This window comes from Panthera uncia, chromosome C2, assembly GCF_023721935.1.
Source record: "Panthera uncia isolate 11264 chromosome C2, Puncia_PCG_1.0, whole genome shotgun sequence".
NCBI lineage: Eukaryota > Metazoa > Chordata > Mammalia > Carnivora > Felidae > Panthera > Panthera uncia.
This window is the reverse complement of record NC_064810.1, coordinates 69,501,004-69,515,801: the sequence shown is the minus strand read 5'-3', so window position 1 is coordinate 69,515,801 and position 14,798 is coordinate 69,501,004. Positions and strand designations below refer to the sequence as shown.

Genomic DNA, 14,798 nt, shown 5'->3' with positions numbered 1-14,798 from the left:
ACCTACTGAGCCATCCAGGTGCCTCAGTTCTTCCTTTTTTAAAATAGTGATCGTGAAAATGAAAAAAACCAATGTACATTTGGTGTGGATTCCTGGGAACTACCTGCAGTAATGTATATGCTTCAGAGCAGTCGTTTTATTTAGTTTATCGTTCCTTTTCTTGATTTAGAGAAAGGTAAACTACTTCTTCCATGTGATTTATTCTGAGTTACAATAATGCAGAGCTGTGTGTGTGTGTGTGTGTGTGTGTGTGTGTGTGTGTGTGTATACCTGTTAATATAGTGATGTTTATAATTGTTTTACTTTGGTATCATTGAATGCCATGTTATTCAGTTTAATTTTTAACAGTTTTTGTAGTGTTTTCAGAAATAACTACTTTGCTGTTTTTTTTTAGATACGTTTAATGTGTTTGACAAATGATATGAAGAAAACTGTATTTGAGCATCTTAATTCTAAAGGGAAAGTAAAACTGTTTGGATTTATACCCTGAAATGTAATTGTATTAAGTGAACAAATTATTTTTTCCAGGCAGACTCCAGGTTAAAAGCGCTTAATGCAACATTCAGAGTGAAAAACCCAGACAAGTAAGGTTTTGTTTTAATAACAGTTACAATGTTGTTTTGAATGATGTCTATCAATTTATTTAATTTTTCATTTCTGAATGTATGCACTTTATTTACTAATTTAAATAATAATTCACATTACTGAAATCCTTTTACAGTCTAAAACTGATTTTGAGATTTGGTAACTTAATTAGGTTTAAGGTTGCAAGTAACTGAAGTATCAGAAAATTAAACCGCTGTTTTTTCCTAGAAGGATTTATTTAAAATGTTGTTGAAGATCTCAGAAAAATGAGAGAAGTAATTTTTAATTTCATATGAAATAGTTTTCCCTATATGGCTTTGCTTATCAAATATGTACAAAGTTCAAGAAGATTATATGTATTATGTATATTTAATAATAAACTACTTTGTACACCAAGAAAACTTGATAGATAAATGCATGCTAGTAGAATAATTTCATGGAGATGTATCTGTATGACGATTACTTGACTTCATTAATGTTAGGTGTTTGTGATGAGACCATTTCTATATTTAAGGAATCCCATGCATTCACAATAAAATGTCCTTAGGGTGGTTCCTAGGCATTTCTTAAGATTTTGATTTTACTCATTCTCTGAATTAGGTGGGTAATTCAGACTTTTCATTTTATGGACCTTTACCTGGCCTTTGGTTCAGCTGAACTTTTCAATTAGAAAGGTGTTTGAGCAGATTAGGCTTTTGCATTTTTGGCTGCCAAGTTCATGAGTTGTGTTAGAATTTCTCTAGTTAAGCCTTCAACATTAATTTCTATGTGGTGTAAATTCTTACCAAAGGCTGGGTTTGCATAGTCTGATAATATATTATGCCTGACTTTAGAAATCATGTATTTGGTTTTTAATATAAATTTTGAATATAAAATATAAATATTTAAAGTTTTGGTAAACAGGAAATTGTGATGGTAACCACTGAAGTTTTTTTTTTTTTTTTTTTAATAGACTTTTTTAGAGGAGTTCTATTTAGTTTTACAGAAAAATTGAATGGACAGCATCGAGCTCCCATATATATCCTCTGCCCCCACACATGCACAATTACCCCCACTGTTAATATCCCCCCACCAGAATAGTACATTTGTTATAATCGATGAACCTATATTAAGACACTGTTATCACCTGAAGACGTTACATTAGGGTTCACTCTTGGTGTTGTATATTATGACAAATGTATAATGGCATATGTCCATCATTAATAGTATCATATAAGGTATTTTAACTGTCCTGGGGCTGGGGTGCCTGGTTGGCTCACTTGGTAGAGCACGTGACTGTTAATCTCAGGGTCATGAATTCAAGCCCCGTGTTGGGCATGGAACCCACTTGAAATTTAAACAAAAAACAACACCAAGACCCTCCCACCCCCACCAAAAAAAAAAAAAACTCCAAAGTATTTTCAGTGTCCTAAAAATCCTCTGTGCTCTGCCTGTTTATCCCTCCATCCCAGCCCCTGGCAACCAGTAATCTCCATAGTTTTGCCTTTTATAGAATGTCATATACAGTATGTAGCCTTTTCAGATAGGCTTTTTTCACTTAGTAATATGCATTTAAGGTTCCACTGTAAGGGTTATAATGACGGGTATGGTATATAAGAGACGCTCTTTAGATAAAGAACTAAAATTTTAAGTCAACCTCTTTGAAAAACCTAGTAAGCTAGCTTTATGACTTTGGTGAATGTGCATGCACTAGAGGAGCATGTAGATGAGACTATTATTAATTAATATTGTAATATTAATATTTTGTCTTGAATGTTTTTCAATTTAATGAAAAATATTTTATCAATTGAATGTTTATCTTCCCTTTTCTGACCTAATTAGGTTTCTGGATTATAAAATTTTATTTAATAACCATATTATATATGGAATTTTAAATTTGATATGAACAGTAACATAACCAAAGCAGTTTTGCCCCTGTTCTTATTAAAGTGTGTAGTTAATGTATAATTAGTAATAGAATTTGTTTGCCTTAAGTTCTAGATAAAAGAATTATCTATATCGTTCTTTTTTTTTTTTTTTTTAAGTTTTATTTATTTATTTTTAAGTAATCTCTACACTCAATATGGGACTCAAACTAATGACGCGAGATCAAGAGTCCCATACTCCTGGGGTGCTTGAATGGCTCAGTCTGTTGAGCAGCCGACTCTTGGTTTCGGCTCAGGTCATTATCTCATGGTTCATTAGTTCGAGCCTTGTGTTGCACTCTGGGCTGGTAACACAGATCCTGTTTAAGATCTTCTCTCTCTCTCTCTCTCTCTCTCGCCCTCCCTTTCTCACTCTGTCAGAATAAATAAATAAAATTAAAGAAAAAAACCCCAAAGAATCACATACTCCTTCTACTGAGCCAGCCAGGTGCCTTCATGCCATTTGTTGTTAAGCCAGATTCTTCACATACAGAATCTCTGTTCTAGCTATATTATATATTACATGTATTTTATATAGTGGGTCTAGCTGGCCCAATATATAATTATTATTCATACCGTTACTAAAATAGTTTACAGCACTAAAATACTTTTATTCTGCCCTTTCTTAAAATGTAGAAAACCGGAAAGATTGTTGGGATTACCAAAATGATACTAGCTTCATGCATGTTTATATTTTTTCAAACTGGGGTGCCTGGCTGGCTCAGTCGGAAGAGCATGTGGCTCTTGATTGAGGTTGTAAGTTTACTCATATGTTGGGTGTAGAGATTACTAAAAAGTAAATAAATAAATAAATAATTTTGAAATAAAATAAATTTCTTCAAACTAGACTGCTAAGAGCAGTTTGGAGATGAACTTTGTACTTTTGGAGATGAGTCTTCTACTTTTATGTGGCAATATTTAGACAATATTTGGGCAATATTTGGAGGTAGACCAAGTGATTAGTAGAATGAATGGGGCAAAAGAGGGGCAGGAAATATAGATGGCACCCAGGTTTTCTTCTTTAGAATGCTAGGGAACATAGTTCGGAAGAGGGTTTTGGGAGGGACGGGGAAGATAAGTTAAGCTCTAGATATGTAAAAGTACAAAGGTCTGGTGTTTAGGAGAGAGATTCGGGCAGGAGGTAGACATTTGGAATTCAGTAACACGTACGCCATAACTGTGAAGCTTTGTGAATGGTAAGTCACATGAAATGTATAGATTGAAAGATTAAGATGGCTGAGGACCCAGGATTGGATCCTAAGGAGTGCCAACGCCTTGAGGGTGTTTTCCAAAGTATAATCTGAAGATTAGCACCATTTGAATTATTTGGGTTATACCTTCAGATTCTTGAGTCCCTCTAGGGCCTTTGTGTACAGTTTTGCTTGTTCACACACTTGTCCTACTGAGAGGCCCTCCTTAGTGTTTCTAACACTTTAGGGCCTCTTTGCATGCTAAAGTTGGGAGGAGGGTGAGGTTAGCTGTTAACTTGCTGAAAGGATCAAGAAAGATGAGGACTAAAGTCTGTTGTTGGGTTTTAAGCAACATGAGAATAGTTTGTCAGGAGTATTTCTCTGCTGGTGTTGGAGGCAAAACTAGATTGCGGTGGGCCGCACGGTGCATGGAAAGTGACTGTTGCTAGAGAGAGTACCTTGTTAAAGCGTGCCTGTGAAATGGCTGGGGATGAGAGTGTTAACAGTTGGATGTGTTGTCAAGGGAATATATGTATGTGTTTTAATATAGGAGAGTTAATTGATATGCTAATGAGAAGGAGCTTGCAGAGAGAGGAATTTAGAAAATAGGAATATGGGGTGTAGCTGGGATAGAGTCTAGAGTATTGATGGGAAGAAGGATCTTAGAGGGAAGGAAGAAATAATAGATGTAGATATGTTTACTGGCAGGAGATAGAGGTGGAGGTGGTTCCTACTAATGGCTTGTGTTTAATTTGTGAAGCCTGGTTGGAGAGTGATAGGTGGTGGTATCAGAAATTTCAGGTCTTTTTGCAGAACTGTAGTTACTAGATTAGGGAAACAAAGATTATTGATCAGCATGAAGATTGAGGTTAGAGACCATGAGTTTATGGTTGCATCAGAACATTTTTTAGCACCATAAGTTTTTGTCCTGTTTTTTGTTTTCAAGTAACTTTTCATATAACTTTTATCTTTATCTCAGTTCCACAGTATAAATTATGAAGTATTTTTCTTGTCTTTAGTAATACCAAAAGAAAATATGGTTGCTTTATTTTAGAATTTTTTGAATTTGTATTGGTGTGTGCATAAGGCCAGCATATGGTTAAATAGAATCAGTTTCATTATTCTCAAGAACTGCTGTTTTTGTCTTTCAGTTTTTGACTTGTTTCCATGAGAAAAAAAATGATGTTTCCCTTGTTTCCTGTTTCAGGAGATTTACTGAACTAAAACACTACAGTGATGAACTACAGTCTGTCATCTCACATCTTCTTCGAGTCAGAGCTGTAAGTGGTCCCCAGGAGCTTTTTGATGCACATTTATAAGGATGTGCTTCTCACCTAATCACGTTTTTAAGTAATGGATGGTATTCATGATAAATAGCTGATTCTTGCATTTAAATTTGGCGTGTTCATCATCCAAACTGCATTTAAAAAGATACATGAAATGTTCTCTGGTACAGACAGCTTGAAGCATTTTAACTGTTGTTTCTCTGTAGTTTGTATATGGTTGTTTTGACTTCTTGTGAAAAGGCCTACCATTTCAGTGTTGGAATATAATTAAATAAGTGTGGGAGTTTAGATCTACATGTAATAATATCTTTATACTTTCAAGGTTGTTTTAAAGGTCTATGAAAAAGTTTATATATGTTAGGCCATCTTGTGTCTGTACTCTTAAATTGTCCCAAATAAACTTATTTGGGGTAATGGTTTGCCATGACAAACTAAAAATTGAGGCATAATCACTGTACTTAGCCCTATGGTTTGGCTGTGGTAGACATGGAACCCTTAGAACTTGCTAAAAACTTTGAAAGACCCTGGGTTACCAGGTCTAGGATCACATTTATGCTGATTGGAATCCTCGTGGAATATATTATCTGGGATTTGTTTTAATGAGTGGTGAAGAGTGGAAAGTGGGGGCAGTTTAAATGAAACTAGATTAGCCATATAATAATTGTTGAAGGTAGGTGTTGCGAAATGGAAATATATTCTACTGTTCTCTGAAGATTACCATAGTAAAAAGTATTAAAATAAGGGGAAGAAAATCCTTCCTGAAGTCTTTATATTGGCCCAATTTCCTGTTTAACCATTCAGAGTACCATTAGACCTCTTAAATAAATTATAACATACTTTCTAATAAAAGGTCCATGTGAGAATTAGTAGGCTAGCGTCAAGAACTGGGTACTGGGAAACTGGGTTTATAAGGTAACTAGACACTGCTTCTTGTTGAAAGGTTGGGGAAGAGGACATGTGTCTAGACACCCCAGAAGACTGGAAGAATAATTCATACAGCTTTGACTTTTATGTTAGAAACCTTCGAGAATCTATTTATTTTTTAGAAAAAATGAGAAAAAAAATTTTTTTAGTGTTTGTTTATTTTCAAGACAGCATGAGCAGGGGAAGGGTTGACAGAGAGGGAGACACAGCATCCAAACCAGGCTGCCGGCTCCAAGCTGTCAACACAGAGTCTGATGTGGGGCTCGAACTCACGAACCATGAGATCATGACCTGAGCCAAAGTTGGACGCTTAACCAACTGAACCACCCAGGCACCCTGAGAATCTATTTAAATTAGAGGTCTGGCTGATTATGGAAGCTGTATCTTTTTATTTCTTTATATCTTTAAAATTTTATTTATTTGTTTAAAATTTATTAAATTTTTAAAAATTTACATCAGGTTAGTTAACATACAGTGCAGTGATGATTTCAGGACTAGAATCCAGTGATTCATCACCTACATATAAAACCCAGTGCTCATCCCAAGTGTCCTCTTTAATGCCCCTTGCCCAGTTAGTGCATCCCCCCACCCAAAATGCCTCCAGCAACCCTCAGTTTGTTCTCTGTATTTAAGAGTCTCTTATGGTTTATCCCCTTCCCTGTTTTTATATTATTTTTACTTCCCTTCCCTTATGTTCATCTGTTTTGTGTATTAGATTCCACATATGAATGAAGTCAAAATGATATTTGTCTTTCTCTGACTAATTTCGTTTAGCATAATACACCCTAGTTCCATCCACGTTGTTGCAAAAGGCAAGATTTCATTCCTTTTGATTGCTGAGTGATATTGCATTGTGTATATATATATATACACCACATCATCTTTATTCAACCGTCGATGGACATTTGGGCTCTTTCCATACTTTGGCTATTGTCATTAGTGCAGCTATAAACATTAGAGTGCTTTGCCTCTTCGAAATAGCACACCTGTATCCTTTGGATAAATACCTAGTAGTGCAATTGCTGGGTCATAAGGTAGTTTTATTTTTAATTTTTTGAGGAACCTCCATACTGTGTTCCAGAGTGGCTGCACCAGTTTACATTCCCACCAGCAGTGCAAAAGAGATCCTCTTTCTCCACATCCTCGCCAACATCTGTTGTTGCCTGAGTTGTTAATGCTAGCCATTCTGACAGGTGTGAGGTGATATCTCATTGTGGTTTTGATATGTATTTTCCCTGATGATGAGTGATGTTGAGCATCTTTCATGTGTCAGTTTGCCACCTGGATGTCTTCTTTGGAGAAGTGTCTATTCATGTCTTTTGCCCATTTCTTCACTGGATTATTTGCTTTTTTGGGTGTTGAGTTTGATATGTTCTTTATAGATTTTGGATACTAACCCTTTATCTGCTATATCATTTGCAAAAATCTTCTCTCATTCCATTGGTTGCCTTTTAGTTTGATTGTTTCCTTTGCTGTGCAGAAACTTTTTATTTTGATGAGGTCCCAGTAGTTCATTTTTGCTTTTGTTTCCCTTGCCTCCGGAGACATGTCAAGTAAGAAGTTGTTGCTGCCGAGGTCATAGAGGTTTCTGCCTGCTTTCTTCTTGAGGATTTTGATGGCTTCCTGTCTTACATTTAGGTCTTTCATCCATTTTGAGTTTATTTTTGTGTATGGGGTAAGAAAGTGATCCAGGTTCATTTTTCTGCATGTCACTGTCCAGTTTTCCCAATTACCGTTTGCTGAAGAGACTGTCGTTCCATTGGATATTTTTTCCTGCTTTGTCAAAGATTAGTTGGCCATATGTTTGTGGGTCTATTTCTGGGTTCTCTGTTCTGTTCCATTGATCTGAGTGTCTGTTCTTGTGCCAGTACCATACTGTCTTGATGATTACAGCCTTGTAATATAGCTTGAAGTCTGGGATTGTGATGCCTCCAGCTTTGGTTTTCTTTTTCAGGATTGCTTTGGCTATTTGGGGTCTTTTCTGGTTTCATACAAATTTTAGGATTGTTTGTTCTAGCTCTGTGAAGAATGGTGGTGTTACTTTGATAGGGATTGTTAACGCTGTATCTTTTTAAAGGCCTTCAACCAAAAGGAAGGGCAGAGGGCACTGTAGAAAGCTTTAACAGCAGGGTCAGCAGTTCTGAGAGTTGGAGTAGGCAGAGGTACACTATTACACAGTCACATGGCTAACCCCAAGTATTGAGAAGCTCTCAAACAGTGTTCAGACCCAGAAGAAACTAAAGGACAAAGCAGAAAAACCAGCTAGAATCAGATTTATCAGAAATCTCAGAGAAGAGTGGTGAACTGAACCGAGTGTAACAGGTAAACACTCAGAAAATCCATGAAGCATAGGGAGTGCATTTACGTGAGACCTTAAGGAGGGAGGCAGGACTGTCGTTGTCAGATTGTGTCCTGAAGAGAGGTTTATGTGATTGCTTTCATAAAACGAGAAAATTGTCATAAGGCATGATACAATAGTGATTATGTCTGACTTTCTGCTGAAAGTATATTTTTAAAAGTGGTTAATATTTAATAACCTTTAAAGATTATGGGAAAATTTAACCATACCAAACTTGTTTCTGCCCTAGGACTTTTATTTGCTCTTCCCCATGCTTGTATCACTTTTCCCACATGCCCCACCTTCAAGAACCTCTCTTGGCTTGTTCTCTTTTGCCATTCATTTCTTGCCTTAGATGCCTCCTCAGAGAAATCTATCTTGGGAATCTTGCATGAAATAAGATGCAGTTTTCTATCATTTTCTGTCATTTTTCATATTCTGTCATTTCTCTGTCATATTCTGTCATTGCTATTTATAACAACACTATCTGACATTGTATTCTGGATTAATCTGTTAATTATCTCCCCTACTAGTGTATGTGAGCTCCACAAGAGCAGCTTTGTTTTCTCACTGCTAAATCCCTGGAACAATGCCCAACTCATAGTAGACATTCATTATCTAGTCATTGAATGAATGAACAAACGAATGTATATGCTGACATTTTTATGTTTAAAAATATCTGAAAAAAACAGATAAATTGCTTATTTTATTTTTAAAAATTTAAGGTTTGTTTATTTATTTATTTATTTATTTATTTATTTTTTGAGAGAGAGACAGACAGAATGCCAGCAGGGGAGAGGCAAACACAAAATCTGAAGCAGGCTCCAGGCTCTGAACTGTCAGCACAGAGCCCGACACGGGGCTCGAACTCCCAAACTGTGAGATCATGACCGGAGCCACTTTTATTTTATTTTAAATTCCAGTGTAGTTAACTTGTGTTATATTAGTTTCAGGTGTACAGTATAGTGATTCAGCAATTCTGTATGTCACCCAGTGCTCATCACGACAAGTACACTCCTTAATCCCATCACCTATTTTACCCATCCCCCCCATTCACCTCCCTTCTGGTAACCATCAGTTTGTTCTCTATAGTTAAGATAAATTGATTCTTGAATTTAATTATAACCAGCCTGGGAGAACTGGTTAATAATTTATATGTGAAAAGAATCTTTAAAGAAAACAGCTTTGTCATCAAAGAGTTTGTAATACATAAGTAAGAGAATTCTGGGTATAGGTATTTATCCTAAACTTTTTTTATTTGTTTGTTTGAGATTTTATTTTTAAGTAATCTCTACATCCAACATGGGGCTCGAACTCACAACCCTGAGATCAAGAGTCACATGCTCTACCAACTGAACCAGCCAGGTGCCCCTATTCTAAACTTGATGAAAACTTTAGAAACTTTATTGACATTAAAGATAGCTTGAGCTATTGAAAGAAAAGCAGCACTTGATCTATAAGTCAAATTGAAATTCTGACTGAGTAAATGAGAGAAATGCCAGTGAACGATACAGGATGCTTTCTGATTGGCTAAAATTTCTTCCTTTTTTAAAAAACTTTTTTGAATGTTTATTTAATTTTGAGAGAGAGAGAGAGAGCGCAAGCATGGGAGGGGCGGAGAGAGAGAGAGGGAGACACAGAATCCAAAGCAGGCTCGGTGCTCTGTACAGACCCCGACATGGGGCTCGAACCCATGAATTGTGAGATCATGACCTGAGCCAAAGTTGGATGCTTAACCAATTGAGCCATCCAGGTGCCCCTGATTGGCTAAAATTTCTATTGTTCTAAAATGGGGAGAAAGGCTATTTAGTCATGGACAGTAACAGAAAAGTAAAAATGAAAGGTTAAAGTCCTAACGCAGAGAGAAGCCTACAAACAACACAAAAAGCACCACAGGGAGGGCCTTTTGTAACAGAGTATCAAGAAGGCTTAGATGCTTCTTGAGACAGATGATGAATTGGGTTTTTTAAATTTATTTTTTATTTATTTTTTTGAGACAGATGATGAATTCTTAACAGATGAAAATAGCATTATTTGAGGGGTGCCTGGGTGGCTCAGTCGGTTAAGCGGCTGACTTCGGCTCAGGTCATGCTCTCGCGGTCCGTGAGTTCGAGCCCCGTGTCGGGTTCTGTGCTGACAGCTCAGAGCCCAGAGCCTGTTTCAGATTCTGTGTCTCCCTCTCTCTGACCCTCCCCCATTCATGCTCTGTTTCTCTCTGTCTCAAAAATAAATAAACGTTAAAAAAAAAAAAAAGAATTATTTGATTGTCTTTTCTGTCAAGGAGAATTCTTTTCAAAGTAGAAAAGACAAAAAATAAGTTATAGATCGGTTAAAAACTTAAATATTTAAGACATCAAAACAGAACAACAGGAAAGGGTGGGTGGCCTTGAACCAAGAAGAGCTGGCTTTGGACCTGTCTCTGCCATTTACTGGGTCCTCCCGACAAATTCAGTAACCTTTCAGGGTTAGTTTCTTTGCTAGAAAATGGGAATATATGCCTGGCACATAGTAGGTACTGAATAAATATTTGTTATATGAAGGTGCCTTTTTCATAGAATTATGAGATTCAGATGAAATAATGTGTTTTGTAAACAACAACAAAAAGATAATACTGATTTCTAACATATATTTACCACTGTATATCAGCCAGTGCTCACACATATAATATTCTTGCCCAGTTCCCACAATAGTCCTTAAAGATAGATATTATTGTTGTTCCCATTTTGTAGATTAGGAAACAGAGGCAAAAGAAATTAAAGTGGTACCACACTATAATAGATGTGTGGAGCCAGAATTTCCTATTTTGTCTGTCTGACTCTAGAGCTCATGCTCTTAACTGCCTACAAACAGTTTATTGACAGAGGACATGAATTCAAGATTGAGAAGAGAACAGATTTTCATTGAGTCATCCTGCTTATAGCCAGGACCCTAACAAATGTCATTTGATCCTCACAAAGTCATGTGATGAAAGTCATTTCCACATTTGCAAAAGAAAGATGTGATACCAAGGCTTGCATGGTTTAATAAATCTTCAAAGTTAAACCCTAAAGTGAGAAGGTGCTCCCATTTGTTTGACTGCAAATCTCATATTTCCTATTACAATATCTGCTGCCTCTTTAGGGAAAATTCAAATTTAAAAGGGAGGGAAGAATGTTTAAGTTTGCTAATATTGTAAAAATGCAAATTATAGTTATTAAGATACTACTCAACATTTGATTTGTAGTCATAAAGATGGTAATATCTAGTATTTGTGAACTATTTAGTGATGGTGGCAGTATAAAATATTACATGCAGCTCTTTGGGAACTGTTGTGGCAGTAAGTATCCAGAGTCTTAAATCTCATAATCTTTAATCCTTAGGAGATAGTTCAAAAGAAGGAAAGAAAAGAAAAGCTAGGCATGTCTAGATTTTCAAAATAAGATCATCTAATAGAATGTCCCAAAAGTGTCCTTTTTCACATTTAATCAGCTACTACTTGAGTGAGGATAGAGTAGGGCATTCTTACAGTTCCAAATGATTCCGAGCTGGGTAGAATGATTGGATGAGTTTGTTACATTTCTTCTGTTGTCACTGAATATGCTAGTTGTCACTCTTTTCATGTCAGTTGTCAGATGGTCAGTTTTCAGAAAGAAAGACTTGTCAACAGAAATGAAATCGAATAGCAGTCTGGACTAAGTCATTGGGTTCAGCCCCTTTTCCCGGCACCAAAATTCTTGATTACCAATGACCAATGAATTAATATGGTTTTAGGTTTTAATTATTCCTGTTTTATTTCTGTGTCATTTTTGTTTTTTCCTTTTCTCTAGAAATGATAATTTTTGATTAATAGTTTTTCTTTGGTTCTTCTTTCCCACTGCCTAATGATCTAGATAAGTCATTTCATGTTTTAGTTAGCTAGATCCATTTGTTTCCATGAATAGTTGATATCAGAAACAGTGTTGGTCCCATAACAACTGCTAAGTGTATTGCCTAGTTCATGGGTAGGTAATTCCTCATGTGGTTGCTCATCTTTTTTAATATAGGAAGACTCTTGCCTCTTTTGGGCATACTCTGTGGACCAAAATATTTTCCAGAGTTCTAATTACTCTGGTAGAAGCTCCTTTTATACCAGCTGCCAAGAGTGATATATTTTAAAGAAATAAACTTTTAAGTAATTGGGAGTCACAAACTTTATCTTTGAACATTTATTTTGGATCTGCATTTGTACTTAAGTTTCTTGCAGTTTTTGTTTTTACATGGTTGCTTAATAAGCTCTCTCCCTCTCTTCCATACTTAATATCTTATGATAAAACACTCAGCTTTCAAGAAGAGGTTTGATCTTTAAAGAACACCCCCCCCCCCCTGCCCTGGGTGGCTCAGTTGGTTGAAGTCCGACTTTGGCTCAGGTCACAATCTCGCAGTTCATGCGTTTGGAGCCCCACGTCGGGCTCTGTGCTGACAGCTCAGAGCTTTGAGCCTGCTTCGGATTCTGTGTTTCCCTCGCTCTCTGCCCCTCGCCCACTCGTACTCTGTCTCAAAAATAAACAAACATTAAAATTTTTTTTGATAGAGTGGGAGAGAGCCAAAGCATAAGAGACTCTTAAAAACTGAGAACAAACTGAGGGTTGATGGGGGGTGGGAGGGAGGGGAGGGTGGGTGATGGGTATTGAGGAGGGCACCTTTTGGGATGAGCACTGGGTGTTGTATGGAAACCAATTTGACAATAAATTTCATATATTGAAAAAAAAAATTTTTTAAGTACAAGGATCTAGAAAAGTTAGTGTCCTAGAATGGCATTTTCCATTTTATATTCTCTGAAATGCCAGTCCTGTATTTTTTCTAGTGCAAACCATCTCTTTCTTGAATAGTTATGATTAATATATGGCATTAAAGGGCTAAAAAGTTCTATAGGAAGGAAAACTGTTACTGGTTAAATTTTATTACCTCAGTGTTTCCCAAATTTACTTGATGATGGAATCACTTTAAAAAAGTAAACAAGTGGGGCGCCCAGGTGGCTCAGTCGGTTAAGTGTCTGACTTTGGCTCAGGTCACTAGTTTGAGCTCCAGTCAGGCTCTGTGCTGGCAGCTCAGAGCCTGGAGCCTGCTTTGGATTCTGAATCTCCCTCTCTCTCTGCCCCTCCCCACTCATGCTCTGTCTCTCTCTGTTTCTCAAAAATGAATAAATATTTAAAAAAAATTTTTTTAAGTAAATGACTTTGACACTCTATAGGGCTCAGAAATAATTGGGAAATAGCATCCTAGAGAAAGTAGTTGAGAGGTCTGGGGATGACTCTAGAATGTTTCAAGCAGAATGAAGACTACAAGCTTTGTCTTGAGTCAGGTGCAGAGGTGGGCAGACTAGAAGGCTAGACAGTAAATATTTTCAGCTTTTTGGGCCATATGATCCATGTCAAATCTATTCAGTTCTGCTATGAAAGCAGCCATATACAATGGTAACCTGAATGTTCTAATACGACTACAGAAACAAGCTGCAGTCCTGTAGTGTATTGCTCTCTAGTCTGGTGTGTACATGTTCCTTTAGAGCAAGCCAAGAAGAGATGGAAAACAGTTTATGTTCTTCTTACATCTGCTCCGTGTATTTATAATACTGGTTCATTCACTTTAAGCTGAGGTATTGAAAGAGTTAGGATTTGTTGTATGGTTAATGCCTAATTCCTCAGATGTTTGAGTAACAAATTAGGTAATTTATCCTCAGTGTTTACATTTAGAAACTGTGTAACCAAGAATATTTTTTTGTGTACTAAGAATTTTTTTTTTTTTAGGGTTTAGGGTTTTATGTGGGATTACTTTTGGTCTTCAGTTCATGTCCACAATAGTTTGCAGGAGAGTAAAGCATTAAGTATCATATGTGATGTTTTGTCTTTTGTAAAATTTATCTAATTATAATTAGATCTAAATTATAATTCTATTAAAACATCTAATGTGTTGGTTAGAAAGCATTATAGTGATAAAGTAGCATAGAAGTATATTGTATGTGTTCAGCACTTATGTATAAAACTATCAATAAAATTGAAAATGTTTATATTTTTACCCTGGTAAATTCCACTTTGAGGACTTTTTCATAAGGAAACAATCTGAAATTTGGGAAAAGCTTTACTCTCAGAGGTGCTTATTACAAAATTATGTATAATACTGAAAAAATCAGGGATAACTAAATATCCAACAAGGAGTGGTTATATATTGTATACACTGCTAGGTGGAATTTTATGCAGCTATTTAAAGTCATATTTATTAAATGTAATATTGACCTGCTGGATAAAAATATTGTCCCTTTTTTTTTTAAGTTTATTTATTTTGAGACAGAGCAAGAGTGCATGAGAAGGGCAGAGAGAGAGGGTGAGAGAATCCCAAGCAGTGCAGAGCCCAAGGTGTGGCTTGAATTCACGAATTGTGAGATCATGACCTGAGCCAAAACCAAGAGTCTGACCCTTAACCAACTGAGCCACCCAGACGCCCCTTACCACTTTTAACATAAGAAATTTTAAAGCAGTAATTAAAACATATATCTTTATACGTTCTTTTTATATATATATATATACACACAGATATATATATAAATACACAGATATAT

The 14,798-nt window shown here is 36.2% G+C and overlaps 1 protein-coding gene across 1 annotated transcript in view; it reads left to right on the top strand.

Moving 5' to 3' along the window:
- Positions 1-14,798, top strand: part of SNX4 (sorting nexin 4) — a 70,943-nt gene that overhangs the window by 26,939 nt on the left and 29,206 nt on the right. The window contains exons 6-7 of the mRNA XM_049629462.1: positions 529-584; positions 4,887-4,959. Coding sequence (XP_049485419.1) covers positions 529-584; positions 4,887-4,959 — 129 coding nt within the window. The remainder of the gene's footprint in view (positions 1-528; positions 585-4,886; positions 4,960-14,798) is intronic.